Source organism: Silurus aristotelis (genome assembly GCF_946808225.1).
Source record: "Silurus aristotelis genome assembly, chromosome: 4".
Taxonomy (NCBI): domain Eukaryota; kingdom Metazoa; phylum Chordata; class Actinopteri; order Siluriformes; family Siluridae; genus Silurus; species Silurus aristotelis.
The window spans coordinates 21,892,142-21,909,121 of NC_139577.1; the positions used below are offsets into that span (position 1 = coordinate 21,892,142).

At 40.8% G+C, this 16,980-nt stretch overlaps 1 protein-coding gene across 2 annotated transcripts in view; it reads left to right on the top strand.

Moving 5' to 3' along the window:
* The first annotated feature begins 8,395 nt into the window (after positions 1-8,395).
* LOC310724352 (adenosine kinase-like) overlaps positions 8,396-16,980 on the top strand; it is a 48,079-nt gene continuing 39,494 nt past the window's right edge. Inside the window, exon 1 of one of the 2 annotated variants that reach the window (XM_083538221.1) lies at positions 8,396-8,411. Coding sequence is in view for 1 of the 2 variants with exons in the window: in XM_083538220.1 (XP_083394346.1) it covers positions 14,721-14,750 (30 nt within the window). In the remaining variant the exon portion in view is untranslated. Of the gene's footprint in view, positions 8,412-14,705; positions 14,751-16,980 lie in introns of those variants that run through there. The other variant, XM_083538220.1, reaches the window with a different exon arrangement.

A 16,980-nucleotide genomic window follows, 5' to 3' on the forward strand; every position in this document is an offset into this window, starting at 1 on the left:
CCTTAAATAATTAAAAAAAAAAGTGTGTGCTGCGGTTCATTGTTTACTGTCCTGTAATCTAGTATTTAAAGCATAATTCCCTTCCGAACGGCTTGCATATGAATCATTTTGGATATACAGTGTGGGGGTTACGCTCTCTGACCCCACGCGATTAACAAAAAAAACACGAGGTTTTGACACTCTCTTTTTGACGGTTCTTTTTTCAAGGGGAATTGTTCATGTACTCTACTGTAAACTCAACAAAAATTGTGAATTACTTGTCAAATGTTTTATTTACTACTTTAAATAAATAGTAAATATATAATAAAATAATACAAACATTAAACTTTCGAGCAACTCGCAGTCCGGTTCCAAATGAAAAGTCGCGAACAGTCGAGTTTGCGAGTGTCGATGTCGAGAGTATTTCCAATTTCACCTTTTTTTGTTTTTTAAATGTTTGTTAAAACTAAAAAATTTTCCTACATTAACAATGTCATTTATACCCTGCTTCATCTCACGAGCTCTTACTTCCATATGTGTACACTGTGCTTAAACAGATCAGTGTTCATGTGAAAACCTCTCATCACTAACTAGAAACTTTGCATCATATATCTGCATTTTTTTTTTTTTTTCCATTATCTCCCTACGTTTATCCTTGGCCAATTCCCACCCTGATCACAAAATAGCTACTAATCCGTTGGGAAAAAGGTTGTGTGCTTCCATGTGCCTTCTTTGAGTCATGTCAAGCCAGTTAACCACATCGTTTTGACCTGCTACTCATGCTGAGTCATGAGACAGGGAAACACCCACATGAAGGAAAACGCTATCCTGCACCCTTTCGCATGCATGACCTCACAGACACCCACAATTTGCTAGTGTCAACGTGATTGACAGGGGAGAGAGAATACATCAACCCTCCCGCCTAGAGAGCTCCACCCGGTTTGCTCCGTTGGACTCCTGGCCACAAATCATCAGGAATGGAACTTGTGATCTCCGGAACATAGTGACTGCTTGTGTGTTTTATTTCTACATTGATTGTTTTTTTTAATTAACGAAGGTTTTGGAAAAATGTGAGTGAGAAAAGAAAAGCTGTTGCTCTTTAGTTTTTAAGGGGCGACCGCAAAAAGTGACCCATCGCTTAGGGTCCAGATTGTATTCCAAACTGTTCTCCAATTAGATGGCTTTATAACTGTGATAGCTGTCATGACCACTAGTTTCTAGGAAATTTCCTTTTGACCGAATAAACAAATCAAATGTTATCATATGCCCATGTATTAAAAAGACGAGTATTTCTAATTTATTTATTTATATATATATATATATATATATATATTTTAGTTTTCCATGATAGTTTGGATTCAGTATGACCAGGACCATAATACACACACATAATATACACTATATAGACAAAAGTATTGGGACACCTAAGTTTCCTGGCCATATGTGGTTCTTTTCCAAACTGTTATTGCAAACCTAAAGGCACACAATTGTACAGGGGGTCTTTGGATGCAGTAGCATGACATTTTTAGTTTATTTGAACTAGGAGACCCAAACCTGTTCCAGCATTACAATGCCCCTGTGCACAAAGCAAACTCCATGAAGATATGCTTTACATGGGCTCGAGTGGAAGATCCTCCTGCTCTAGGGCTCTGATCTCAACACTATTAAACTCCTTTGGAATGAATAGGAACTCTGTCTGCACTCCAGGCCTCCTCACCTACATCAGTACCTGACTTTACGAGCACCCTTGTGCCTGAATGAACACAAATCTCCACAAGCATATGCCAAAATCTAGAGCAACATCTTCCCAGAATAGTGGAAGGAAATATTAGAGCAAATTGGGACTAAATGTGGAATGTGATTATATAATAATGCTGACAGGCTCCATTAATCTTCACTGATGCTACATCTAAGCATGCTATGACCCTGTTTTAGACCTAATGTCAGTAAGGCAATCTATTTCAGCAACCTGAAATCATTTACCTTGATGCCTTTTCATTTGTAGACTATTAGGTGATATTGTTTTCGAACCTCTTCGTCTCTAAGTCAGATTGGTGGCAGAGTTTGTGTACTATTGCGCTGATTAATTAAGCCTGGGGCGAGCTTGCCAAGCTTCCTGCTGCTGAAAGGGGTGGAATTGGATGCAAAGCGAGTTAATGGAGTCTCACGGCGAGACAGGCAGCACAGGGAGCTCAGGGCACTGCCATCCAGCCTGAGCCGGAGAGAGCACGCAGTCAGGGCAGCCATCTTTTTTACAGACGGAGGACCGTGGCAAGGAGAGGGGGGGTGGAGGAGGAGGAAAAGGAGAGGGGAGGGGGTGTTTTTGAACTTGTGCCAAATGTTTGGTGGCAGGCTGTTGCTAGGAAGTAAGGATCCTGAGGCAGAGTGGTGCACACTGAGCTGTAATGAGGGACAGGAATAAGGCTGCAGGAAGAAAATCACACTGAAAAATATTTATATAAATATATATTTTGGAGGAAAAGATGGCGCAGTGTTCTTGTAAAAAAAAAAAAAATTAATAAAATGATTTGGTAGCTGTCTACTGTTGAAGTATAAGCAAAAATGTAATCATTTCAGCACAAGCCAGCAGTGCTGCAGTGCTCCTTTTTTTGGCCTACCCTCTAATTTGATCTGCCTTGGAACATGAGTTGCGCATTATGCCAGGGCATTAACCTTACAGTGCTGGTTGTCGGTTCTGCTACTAAATGCAGAGTCTCTGAAGCCACTGGCTCAGAACCGTGTCCTCTTAAAGAGACCGCAGCGCTAATTCTAGAGGGAAATGTGTGCATTGTATCATGGTGAGGAAGTAAGTGAGAGAGCAAGAGAGAAAGGGAGGGTAGGTGTGTCTAAGGGTGAGAGATGAAAATAATTAAAGGAGGAGTCACGCAAGCCTCGGAGGCCCCAGCTGCAGATGGTTCTAGAACAGCCCAGGGACATGAGAGAGAGACGTGCTCTCCCAGGCAGACGTGTGCCAGTTCTACTGAATGGATGCTCCATTCAGTGTGGGGATGATGAGTTTGTGTGGGGAGGAAGCTGTGAAAGTGTCACCTGTGAAAAAGAAAAATTCTCCCCATTCCCTCTCGCTCTCACTCTCACTCTAACTTGTCAGGTTTTTCAGCGTGTGTATAGCTTGCGTTTCACATTGCACACTGGCACAAGGCAGGCTTTCAGAGCTCTAAGTGCTTTACTGCGACACAAAGCAGGTTGCGTCTCATCAGGACTAATGTCAGCACAGAGTGACAGCCAGCCAGAAAACACACCATTAACTGGTACAGTAAGTGGCATGCCAGCCTGCACCCTGAAGTGGCATATGCAAGCGCTTTCTCTCTCTCTCTCTCTCTCTCTCTCTCTCTCTCTCTCTCTCTCTCTCTCTCTCTCTCTCTCTCTCTCCCTGTCTGACCTCCGCAGTTCCCTGGTAACAAGAATGTGTGTGCTGGGGGTTTCATACTCATAATGACACCTAATTCACAAGGGCTCTAGTGATGATTTCTGTAAGGTGACTTACAGTGCTTTTGCTTCCATACACCCCCCCCCCTACCCTCTTCCTCTCTCTCCCTCTCTCTATCTCTCTGTCTCATGCTCGCTGTATCTCTCATACGCACACATGTGCACAGCCCTCATGCTGACCTTGAGCTGAATCTGGCGTCAGCTGCCCTACACACCATCTCCCCCACCTCCTCCGCTGAGAAAGATCACACAATGCAAATTGAGAAAGAGAGAGCGCGAAAGAGAGAGAGAGATGAGATGTGTGGTGGTGAGGATGGAGGGAGGAGGGGTACGCAGTTGGCAGGTTGTGTGTGACTGTAGGCAATTGGTCACAGTGTTGCTCTGCTCTGATGAAATTTAATCTTACCATATTAACATGCAGAGTTTCACTTTTGGCAAGCCCTATTAAATGCATTTGTAAACGCACTTCATCTTGATTAGAGTTCATGCCTCCGAGCGGCCTCTGCTACGCCTCCTTTTCCTCGTCGGACATACTTAAAGCGATCAGTCCACTTAAATCGTGTGACAGCTGGAAAAAAAAAACATTCAAAATATATATATATATATATATATATATATATATATATATATATATATATATATATATTGTGTGTGTGTGTGTGTGTGTGTGTGTGTGTGTGTGTGTGTGTTATAGCCCATGTGCTATGTTTATCACTGATGTACCTGGTTTGTTAAATCTCCCGCACCATGCCGCAGGCTAGTACATAGACTTGTAATGCTAACATCCTCATATTGTCAAGGAAGAGCGCTGGCCACTGCAGGAAATGATTATAGCCCTGAAAAACAACATCAGTCTTTATTAAATCACACGAACCTCATAATCTCTACTTGCTATCAGCATTCATGTATTCCCCACAGCACCGATTATACTCCTGCATTGAAATGTGTTTACTATTTTATTTGTGATAGTTTTTATTCTTTAAAGAAATCCATTCAAATCTCTTCGCCGTAGTCAGCCATCTGCCATCCTCTACATGATACTCATGTTTACATGCGTGTGAGTACATTTGTATTTTTAGGTCACTGCATTTGAGTCCTGTTTGTTTTTTTTGTTTTTGTACGAACAATTAGTTAGAAAAACGTCTTACTGAAAATGTCACGAAGAATTAAGCGGGGTTTTTTTCACACCAATATGCGAATAAACCCAGCATTTTAAAATCCCCTTCCAATTACATTAGCTCTGAAATTGCCCTTGTTTTATCATCTAATGGTGGCATGTTCCAAGGAACAGAATTCTCCGCTTTTCAAAAGCATTTTCAGTTGAGAGAGAAATGAATAGATTCTGTTCTCCGTTTAAATGGTTTTTCCGTTCATGCTGAGCAATTTTACGCTAATAGCAGTGGGTAATGCTAAAAATTTCGACAGGATGACAAGCGCCTAATTATTCAATAATGTGCATGTTGCATGTTTAACCATTAGCCCCTTTCTCCCTTCGCCTCCTGTGCTAATTTCACTTATGTATCTGCAGTGCAAACACACAACAGCAGCCGGTTAGGATTTATTTGACATCTCGCTGTCTGTGTCTAATTTGCTGTGAATCAGAGAGGCATTTGCACGGGGTTGAGCTAGGTGGCCGTTTACTTAGCAGAGCGATGTTTGCAGGCATAATTGAACCATCATTAGCTGACACGAGCGCTGTCACGTGGGCCGAGCGTGTTAATGTGCAGCTCCGAGGCAATGGGATGCTGGGCTGAGGCACCATGGGTAATCAAACACCCCCCACCCCACCCCACCCCTCTTCCTGCAGCTCTCCGGCAGCTTCATAGCAGTACAGGTTAAAAAACTGTGAGAGAGTGATAAAGGAGATATAGATGTACTCTATCTAGACCAGTTTACAATTTCACTTAATAATTGGAGCTCTTTCCCCCCCAAGCAGTTCTGCGAAACTAAGAGATTTGGATTGATAATGAGAACAAATCAGTGAATCGACGTTTTTTTTTTTGTATCGTTTCCATTTCCATGACAGTCACACTGTAACTAAGTACTTGTGGTAAAATTGGGTACCCATCTGACCCACGCCAGCAAGAAACCTAGACACGTGGGTGGTGCTAGAAATAGCGCACCACTGACTGGTCAAACTTCAGACATTACAAATTGTCACTCAGCGCAGAACAGTCTGAATGTAGAGTTCCAAAGTGCATATCTAAATACCTCTTTATATACGAATGAATTGTTCAGAAAGAGTATACATGGTTTGGGACACAGCCGAGATAGATGATGGAAGGTGGACGTTTCCACACTGTGACCATTTCCTTCTTTTAATCGTATTGATACACTTGTTCCAACTGATTGTAAATTTTTTGTATCTTTAGAAGTAAAATACATGCACCTTTTCAGGTAATACATAAATACACACTTAGATACCAGCAGTGATGAGTAATGGTTCTGTTTAGTACCATTTATATTGGAACATGTACATGATTAGAACCTGATTGGCATTTGGATTGGATCTGTACAACAACCTGTCTGTAGATTTCCAACAAAGAGAAAGCATCAATTAATAAACACATAAAACATAAATCTAGTCATAATCTATAAGATCTAGTAATACAGCTAAAGAGAGCCCTTTTTCTAGCTTCAGTCTAAGTGATCAGGCTAATATTTACAAATGCTGAGTATCTATAGGCCTCTTTTTTGCTTAGTGCATGTCAGTAGCCTTTTCAAAATGTAGATGCTACTAGAATTCTGCTTTCCACCCCTCCTTCACCTCTGCCACAGGAGCAGTGCTCCACACAAGCTCTCCAGTTGAAACATTGATGCTCTGGGGCCATGAAATCGCTTCAGCCGATGAAGCGAATCGACAGCGAGAGACATCGAGATGTGCTTGATTGTTTCTTAATGCGCCGAGGATTGAAGCTAACACATTTTTACATGGGTCGGCAGATGAGCGTGTACAAGCGTGCTAATAGGACAGAATCAATAAAACATCTCGGGGTGTGAAACACCAAGCTGCAGCATGTGGAGATTTCTGTAATGTTTTGACTGAATGAGCGAATTGTGTTTTGTGTAGTTTTTTTTTTTTTTTTTTAAAGATTGATATAGTAAAAATTGTTTGCTGTTTATAGTTTGCCAGTCCCTAGTGCTTCTAATGCAAAAGGGTTATTCGAACACATCTCTCATCTCGAAACTCTGATAGAGAAGTGGACTTCATGAAGGCGCCGCTTACAGCAAGCACGGCTGTGAACTTCTCATAACCCGGCTTCATGGCTTTAGGCATGGCCTGTGGTGTGTCTTAATACTATCCCTACCTTTGATTCATGATCACTTACCGGGCTTCGAACCGGGAGTGATGGAATTCCCTTCAAAGCCGCAGCCCCCTTCATCATATATTAAATGTGGTGATGGTGGGGTGTAGCTCAGTTCGGAGCTGCCGCTCATTCTTCGGGAACCGCATTAGCACTGTGCAGATGTTGAGGCTGTGTGCGGCAGCTGTCGAGCGGAGGGCCCCGGTGAGATGGGATTCACGCGTCTCTTTACTGGCAAAGACTGCTCCATTTGCCTCCCCTGCGATGGCTGATGGGTAATGATTTGCACGTTTTCATGCACAGTTCTACGGTGCAGGATGGGCGCCGGGCCACACGGTGCATCCGAGCACATGCAGACCTGCATGCCGTGGGAAGTGGGTACTTCTGAAACCTCAAGGGTTATTTTACCTTCTTTGTGGTTGCAAAATCTCCCCCCCTCCTCTCTAACACAGAGAACAAGATGAACTTTACCTCATGGTGAAATGTAGAACATTGGCTTTATTCAGATTCTTAGGAATGGTCACTAATTTCCCTTTTAGCCCAGTTTTGTTTTTATAAGCTCTAAGCTCTAGCTCGTCTCTTTCTTTTTTTTCTTGCATAAAACCCAGCATGTAAGTAATGAGGTTGGAAGTATAGCAGCACAGCAAACATCTTGTTCCCCTTTGGGATGTGAGCATGCTCATTCGAACGAGAAATGTCTTAACCCTGAGTTATATTGTTTTGCTGTTGCCTTTTCCCTCGACTCCACTGTTAACAGGCTGCCTGTGATTTATTTGTATATTACTTTCTAATCAGGCCTGGATTTGGCTGTAACCCCACACACCTGGCTGAAGCCACATCACATAGACCCCGAGGAACCGGAGCAGAACGAGAGCACTGAAGCAGCTGTATTTATACGCACAGTCTCACATACAGGGGTTCGGCTCGAATCATTGACCCGGCTTTTATTCGTCTCTCCACGGACTCCAAAGTAGATCCCTATGACAGACGGGTTCTCGTCAGAGCGTGGGATCTCTTTAATTTCATTCAGTTTGATTTGATCTTTCAGAACATTTAATTTGTACGATATGCATTTTCATTAGATAAAAAAAAAAGAACGCAGATGTATATTATGATTTATAATGAGCAACAAAAGCGAGGAAGATCTCTCTCTCTCTCTCTGCGAAGAAACCTTGAGAGCACGCATGTTCTTCTAGGTGACCCCTGATGGTGGCAATTGAAATCCATGTACAGCTGTGTACTATTACATTAAACAGTAGTATAAGAACGTTAAGCCTGATTGCTGTAACCTTCATAATTAAAGGCATCATGATTCAGGTGAAATGATCTACTGAGGACAGGGCGAGATTTGGGAAGAGCAACTCTTTAGGTCTTAAGTCCACACCTACTGAGAATCCTTTTTTTCCCTGAGAGAACTTGTAGCTGTAAGTGCTTTGTTTAGACATACAATTTTGTCGACATTGATAGGTTTGGGTTTGGATCAATGCAATTCAGACATAATAAATGGACTATGCAGGTCCATACTTGCAGAAATGTCTACAATCTTAAGTTTGTTTGGGTTTCTGTGTGGGAAACTTGCAATAACTAAATCTCATGTGCTAAACACATTTAAAGAAGTCGTGTCTGTGGGTGGAGTCAGGACACTATGGGAGTATCTGGACTGTTAACAATGGCAGTTAGGTAAGTGTGTTGCAGTTTGAGATTGAATCTGTATTATTTTTGGACTAATTACACATACTGTGCCAGTATTAATGAATCAATAAAAATATACAAGTCTGTGTGAAAGGGAAATATTAAGTAAACTTACATTTTTTTCCCCTACAAGTCTCTTGGCATGTCCTGTTTTTTTAATGAAAAGAAAAAAGCGAGAGAATGCCAAAGGATCGACTTCCCTAATTATTTTTCTTTCTTTGAAATCTATTTATTAATGATGGCTTTTCTGTAAACTTCCTCATACTGTCAAAATGTATTAAGACATTTGTTATTAACTGAGAGTGAGCCAAAAAAGTGTTGCTTAGCCAAGAATAGTGGTTTCATTTCAGAGGCGGCATTTCTGAATTAAAAGAACATTTGCATTAAATGCCTTCATTTAACTGAATTTTGAAGGTGGTGTATATGTTGTATCTTTTAAATCCCATCACCCTTTTACAAAATTATTTATATAAAGTAGTATAAAAATAATACTAATGCTACTGCTACTAATAATAATAGTGTAGTATAATATTGTATAGTATAATGATGAATCTTTATTCAAGATTTTATTCTAGGTGAAGCATTTTTGTCTCCAATGATACTTGATTTCATAATGCATTATAGATGTCGGAGTTTAGGACTATTAACATTTTTCGGTATTCAGCTTTCTCTAAAGCCCATCTAGATCTATTTTCTTATAGGCACCTACTCAAAAATTGGAGCAAGTAAATGAGATTGGACGTTTACAGAAAGACTCTGTAAGATCAATTCTGTAAAATCGATTGTCTGTTTGTGCACTAATTGACAAGACAGGTAAAAAGAAATTAGACTTTTTAGACGAATCCCGTTTTGTTGGCAGGCGTTTGCTTCTGACAATCACCTTTTTTAAATGTGCAAAAAAATCCAGCATCACAGCTTTTAACAAGCAACATGTTTTATTAGATTGAGTGAAAAACAGTATTCACCTGCCCACTTTTTCAATTAATATCAGGAACACTAACTTTTATCAAGAAATGTAACTAAAGATTCAAAAGGACACATCATTTGCAGAGTCAGAAAAGTGTTTTCAGCTGTTAACATCACAATGTGTGGTGTGTGTGTGAGAGACAGTATGCTTGTAAATAGTGCTGCACAGAGGAACAGCAGCAGGGTTATTAGCTGGTGACATAACTCGGTGACGTTGTGGAGCTCTCAGTGACGCAGTCATTATCTCTGAATTGCTGGAAGATGTGAGTCACCAGGCAGGAAGAGATCGTTTCTCCGTCAGGTTGTTAAAAAGAGGCAAATTAGAACATAAAGGAGAATAAAGTGACCAGTTGCTTGGTTTGGCTTTCTAACAACATGGCTTGAATATCAAGGCTTAATTATTTTATATAGATATGTATGTATATAAATGTGTGTGTGTGTGTGTGTGTGTGTGTGTGTGTGTGTGTGTGTGTGTGTGTGTGTGTGTGTATATAATATAGGAAATAGTATGGTATATAAAATCCCTGTTTAATTGAAAGACCATACTATTTCCTAGGAGGAAAACAATACGTCTATCCTATTTCAGACACGAGACATACTGAGATTGTGTTAATCACATGTTCTGTGTCCTGTAAATGAAATGACATTCGACTTGAGTTTGCAGCGATTCATCACTGTTTGTATTTTGCCCGCTATTCAGCGTACTTTGCTCTGCACTTTTACTTCTAAAGAAATTAAACGATGCTATTAATAAATGAGTGATTTCCCTACTTTCTACATGAAAATCCTAATGAGCGTTTACAATTACCCATAACAATCATGGAGGCGTGGTGCCGCTATTAGGCCTGTTAATGGTAAGTGGTGAATTCCCTGCAGTTTTGGGTGCTGTAGTTGGCTCCACTGCTGCTGAATCACTGCTACATGAATATTCAAACATCCCCACTAATGAGAGCCTGGCTGGATGAAGGCTGCCGGCACTGACACTCTATTTAAATAAAAAAAAAAAAAAAAAAAAAAAAGGGATATGAACTACACAGCTGGTGGCTGTGCCTGCACCAGAATGTGATGTAGGGGTATTTCTATACTATTTCTACTTTTTTTGCCCCAAAAAGAAAGCTGTGAAATTCCGTCTGTTTGAAACCGAATTGATTTAGGCAGAGAACACAAACACACTGACAACAGAACATAAAAGAACAGCAGCTTGAACACTCAGCATCCTTAGATCTCTATTACTAATTAGCATTTTAATGAAAAGTCTTCAGAGGCAACTTTTAGAACGAGAATAGTTTGATTGGCTTTTACAAATTTTGGTCTGATTTTACAATTCGAAGCCAATATAATCACCAATATATAGATGTATTATGTTGGATCTGGCTTTTCTAGGTCTGTTCTAGATATTACAAGTATCGGATAGTTTATAACATATACACAATAGTCAGCGATAACTTTTAATCCACCTGGCTATTATTGTGTAGATCTCCCTTGTTCAACTAAAGCAGCTCTGATCCATAGATGTCTGGATTTCACAAGACCTCTGAAGGTTTGCTGTGGTATTTGTTTTCAAGACATTAGCAGCAGATTCTTTTATGTTCTGAGGTTGGGAGGTGGGGTCTCCATGGATTGGACTTGTTTATCCAGAACATCCCACAGATGTTCGATCGGACTGAGATCTGGGGAATTTAGAGGTCAAGTCAACACCTTAAATTCTTTGTCATGTTTTTGAACATTCCTGATTATTCTTTCTGCAATGTGGCAAGGGAGCATTATATTGCCGAATGAGGCCACTGCTGTTAGGGAATACCATTGCCCTGAAGGGGTGTACTTGGTCTTTAACAATGTTTAGGTAGGTGTTACATGTCAAGTTAACCCAAGACCCAAGGTTTCCAAGCAGAACATTGCCCAGAGCAACATTCTAATTATTCCATTTTTACCTATTTCCCATAGTACATCCTTTTGCCATCGCTTCCTCAAGTAAGTGATGTGCACACACATGCAGCCATCCACATAGAATGTGCTTCATCGAGCCAGGTCACCTTCTTCCATTGGTCCAGTTATGATCCTCACATGCCCATTGTAGGCATGTTCAGAGCGGTGTAGGGGTCAGCAAGGGCACTTTGACCAGCCTGTGGCTTTGTAGTACCATATACATCGAGCTGCAATACAATTGGACCAGACAGTCTAGCTTTCTCTCCCCATGTGCATCAGTAACCCTTGGGTGCCTGAAACCTGGAAACTCTCTGACCCAGTTATCTAGCCATCACAATTTGTCCTTTGTCAAAGTTGCTCAGATTCTTAGGCTTGCCCATTTTTCATGCTTTCAACCAAACCACTTTACTGAAACTGTGCTGGTGACCCAAACAATGTATCCCACAACCTTGACAAGTAACACTATGTTGTCAAATAATTATTTAGTGACTTAAATAACACTTGTGGTGAGCAGAAAAGTATGTCGGAAGCCAGTGCATGGCCTACAACAGCAGAAGCACATGCCGGGTTGCACTTTCCTCATTTAACTGAGCCTGTGGTGAGCTCTTAATCTATAGTCCAGTATTGGTGAGCCTGTGCCTCACTGTGGCCCCCGGATTACTGGAGGTATAAGCTAATAGATGTAGAGCATTTAATCATTTTTCATATGTTTTATATTTAAAGGAAAACCTGTACATGAATTCAGTGGCATGTAATTACCCGATTGTTAACATTAACTCTTGTGTAATTGCTTGGAGAAGGAGGGGGAATGGGCAATCCACATACTGCCATGAGAAATAATCTTACTTCTCATTAATTATTTATTTTAATAAGCATGTTTTATAAGCAGGAAAAAAAACTTGCCTGTACATTTTTTATGCTTATTAAAAGTTAATGCTTATTTATTTAAACCTCTCTTGGTGGCTAGTATATTCCTGCTTTTGGCACTTTCTTACACCACAGTCTGAGTCTCTGTATTTCCCAGAGACAGATGTTGGGCTGCTTATACCTTTGAAAACCACAAGATAGATACTCTTCCAAGTAGCAATATGTTTTTTTTTTGTTTGTTTTTTTTGTTTTTTTTTTTAAACCAGGATCATTTAACGTTTCTCTCTCTCTCTCCCTCTCTTTGCCTGTCTTTTCTGTGGTTCTTATCTTCTGAGCTCAGGAAGTAGTTTGAATTAACAGGCTGGCTTTGAAGCCATCAGGCGAGGTTAGCCCCACAAGTATTTCCTGTTATGGCATCGCTCTTAATCCATGAAACCAGATTTCTCATCTGTAAAGTAGATAATGTGTCTGGAAAAGCAAAAACATTTACTCTGTGTTATCATGATTAAGCAGCTTAGCGGCGCTACAGAGCACTGGGGGAGTAGCAGTGGGAGACGCTCTCTCCATCGCTCTCTTTACCCCCATAGAAAATATCACTGCTGGATTGATGCAGTGAGCCTCGCTCAAAAAACAATCAATTTCTCCCCTCGTAATAAATCGCCTGTTTGTTTCAATTCGAGGCAGTCTGAATCGTGGGAGCTTTTGTTTCCCATCAGCATGTCATGTTCGGTTAATGAGCCAACTGTGCAGCCGACATTATTGACTGATAAATAGCAGAGGAAATTGCATTTGATTCCGTTTCATATTTACATATTGCGGCGTTGGAATTAATCAGCAGCAAATTCCAGCTCGACGCTGCCGTTTAAAACCGTATTAAATTTCACGGCAAATCGGGGATGTCACCGCTTACATTAATTGTTCCCTTGATCTCGGGATAACCTTCACATAAAATGCTCGCCTCCATATATATATCAGGGGAGTAATAACATGGTGTTAGTTTTGAACTGAGGCCTCACACATCATTTTGTGTGCTCACGCGTGTATAAAACACATTTACGCAGTAATAAACACCATCGCTTGTACTATCCTGTACTCTTACACCTAGCTACTCATACTGACTGCCAGGATTTGGCAGATGCACAGCAAGTGGTACAAGCCTGCGCTCGAATAGGGTGTAGTTTGACCTTCAATTTGCAAATTTTGGCATGAGAGATGAACATAATTTTAGGTTAACAGCGAATTAGTGATGATTGACAGTTCCTCTAAATTTGGTGCCCCCTTTTCAAAGACTGACACATTGTCGTGTCTCCCTTCTGACATAAACCGGACAGATGCTCACCATTTGTACATAAATGCCACATCTTGCCCTCTCAAGCAGGAAGTGCTCGTCTGTATATCCCATCCTTACCAATTTAGCCCTCTTCTCCCTCCTTCCTCCTCTCGCTCCCTCCCTCTCCATCTCTCATGTGCAGTAAAAAGCATCCCCATCGTAGAGATTCAGGCTCTAATTAGTAACCCTTTGAGTTGAGGAGTGTGGAGCAGGCAGATGTACGCCGATGGATGAATGAAAGGGAAACGGATACATGTGCTTGTTCTCTGAGCTTTCGCTGCTAAATTGGCTCTGATGAATCCCATTTTGCAGCACAATTAGATTAGAGAAAGGAAGCTGAAATCAGTGTGGGGCTCTGAAATCAGTATGACGCGTCCTTGATGAAGCCTTTATTGAAACGAGCGTGACATAATGGGGATTGGTGAAGCCCTGATATCTGCTGAACCCTATTCATCACCTATAGACCTCTAATCGAGGGCGTGAACCCCGCCATGAGATCTCTGTAGGCCTCAGTATGAGCGATATACATGATTATCCGTTCATAAATAAACCAGAGCAATTTGAGATGGATTGTATACAAGTGGATAGAGCTAACTCCAGTTCAGAGATGTGAGCCGGCCCTGAGGGAAGCAGCCTTTTATACAACGGTTTCAGTCTGTAACACTCCGCTAAATGCTAACAAATTGGCCGAGGGACCGGTGTGGATTAAACAACTGCACCTACAACTCCCATTACACACTAGGCACATACATCCATAGACGAGCTTGTGTTCAGTCTACTGTGGGCTATTATAAGCGCTGCTATATAAAATGCTGACTTCCAAGCAGACGAGGTATAGATTTAAAGCGAAGCCTTTGCCTGGTGCTTTAAAAATTAACAACGGAGAGGCCTTAAAGACATCAAGCACCAGCGTAGGTTTGACAGTTTCAAATGATGAACTCGATGAAGCCTATTGGGTTTGTGGTGAAACCACAAATTCAGTCCCTTTGATCCTTTACTATATATTGGTCAAAGCAGGCATCTCACATACTATATAAGCAAACTCTCTGCCCTTGAAGCAAAAGAAACACAGATGTACTTCGTGTTTGCCCTGGAAAGCATGTTGCGGATGGCATGCATGTTTAATGTAGCTGGCTGGGCTCCAGATATGTGAGCTTCGGACTTCACGCACCTCCTCGGGGATTGTGCTATGGATATTATAGCGCTGGATGGCAGAGAAAGTTCAAGATCAAGTTGAGGTTTGTAATTCCTTTGAAATATAGTTCTTAGTGAATTGGGGTGGTTGATATAATACAGAAGCAGCATATAAGAAGATAAGGTGTAGTCAGAAGAGATTGATGGAAAATATGGTTGTGGGGGAGTGTGGCTGTGTCTGACGTTGCCTTACACTTTAAAAAAAATAAAATAAAATAAAATAAAAATGACTAATAATTTCCTCGCTGTTTTACTCAAAGCTTTTTGTTCCATGTATACTTCAGCTAATGTGGAAATCTTTTAAATCTAATTACAGTCCAATCAGGTGGCTTAAATGATTAAACACTAATAAAAGGTGTACACTTGAGCATAACATGACAACAATAAGGAAAGATACAGGCCGATAGCCGTTTTTGTTAGTTCCAGTTAATGATAGCATTTGGATTAGGTGTTTGAGCCTCTACAGTCCATGCATAATGGGTTTTTTTGTGTGTGTTTTTTCCCCCCACACACTGTGCAAGGGCTGAACAAATACAATTTGCACATCATTTGGCTAACACAGTTGTGTTGATCTAACTTATTTTCCTGCTAGTGATGCGATTCAATTTACAAAACAAAGATGCCGTTGCCTGAAAATGGAATATGTCATCGGCGTTAGTGATGCACTAAGCTCAGTACACTGTGGTCCCATAACAATGTTGATATAAAGCATAAGGGTTAGTAAAAGGGGGGAAAAAAAACACTCGGTCTCCCACTCTCACTGCTTTTTATTGTCTAGCCTGTCACTGTATTGACACAATATTTAATGGAAAGGTTATCCCACTGAATATAAATCTACTCATTCCGTAGAGCTGATTGATCCTCGTGTGCAACAGCAGGTGGTTATACAGAGTTGTTGTTACTACAGTGGATCGGAGTATCACAGAAATAGCTGTATTAGTTTTCACATATGTCTTTCTATGATGTTTCAAATTGACACTGTAATTTGTTTGTTTGCACATAAGTGGAGATGGATTTTTTTTTTATTGTACACACTCCTGTCCTGCAATATGGAAGAAAGCCATTTCCATTTAAAGCCCCTCTTTGAGCCCCGTGTTGCCTTTTGAAAATAGTGAGAAGTTCCTGTCTTCCTTCATGAAGCGATAAGGCCAGGTGCCTGTAAGGATTACATTGGCTAAGCCCTTATCACCCCGGAAAACTCACTGCCTGCTTCAGCGTGCCTGCCCTCCAAAATCAAGAGGAAATATTCCTCTTTTTAAGTGCTCTTACTCCCATTGAAAGTCATTACTGGGCCAGAGTAGGACAGCTCTTATTTTTTATTTATTTTTTTTTTTTTTTCCCTTACTGCTAGGCCATATTTAAATATTCAGTGTGGTGCTGTCAGTGGAGTGCTGTATATGGCACGCTGTTGCATGTGCCATTCTCTTCTCTTCATTTAAAAAAAGAATCAATTCTCAGGAAAGCAAGATTTTCAGGATATCTCCCATCTTGTTACTCAGATATGAGTGCCATGGCTACCAAACACAGACACTCACAACAGACCAAAACACTTGCAGGCCACATAATCTACTTTGTTTTGTTTTCTACTGAACTCCTTATAATGTCTGTGGATTTATGTACAAATAAAAATGGCAATAGTTCTGGGTTTTTTTCCTCAACATGTTCCACCTTCAGCTAATCTAACAGAAGAGTTTTATTTTGAGCATCGTTTGCTTGGTTCAAAGCTGATGGGTGAATGTTAAGTCTGTCATAACTAAAAAAAAAGCTGTAGAATTTGCGATTCATAGTTTTGCTACTGGTTGTGAAGGTTTCCTTGTAAAATAGACAAAGGAGACACACTCCCCATATGAGGATGGGTTCCCCTTTGAGTCTGGTTCTTCTCAAGGTTTCTTCCTCATATCATCTAAGGGAGTTTTTCCTTGCCACTGTCGCCACGGCTTGCTCATCAGGGACAAACGCACACCATTCACCTTCACTGTTGTTTTCTGTAAAGCTGCTTTGAGACAATGTCTGTTGTGAAAAGCGCTATACAAATAAACTTGACTTGACTTGACTTTCAGTCAGGGACAGCACAAGTATTAACTTCTTATACATTTTTCACTCCGATACCTGCTATAGATGTCAGTGTAAATGGGACCCAACATTCTTTTGTATAAAGTGAGAGACTGAGGCTAACATGCTATAAAGTGTATATTTGGGTCTAACTTGCTTTAACTTGAATAGGCAGATCTAACCTGCTCTAATCTGATGGCTCGGGAGTAAATATCACATTTT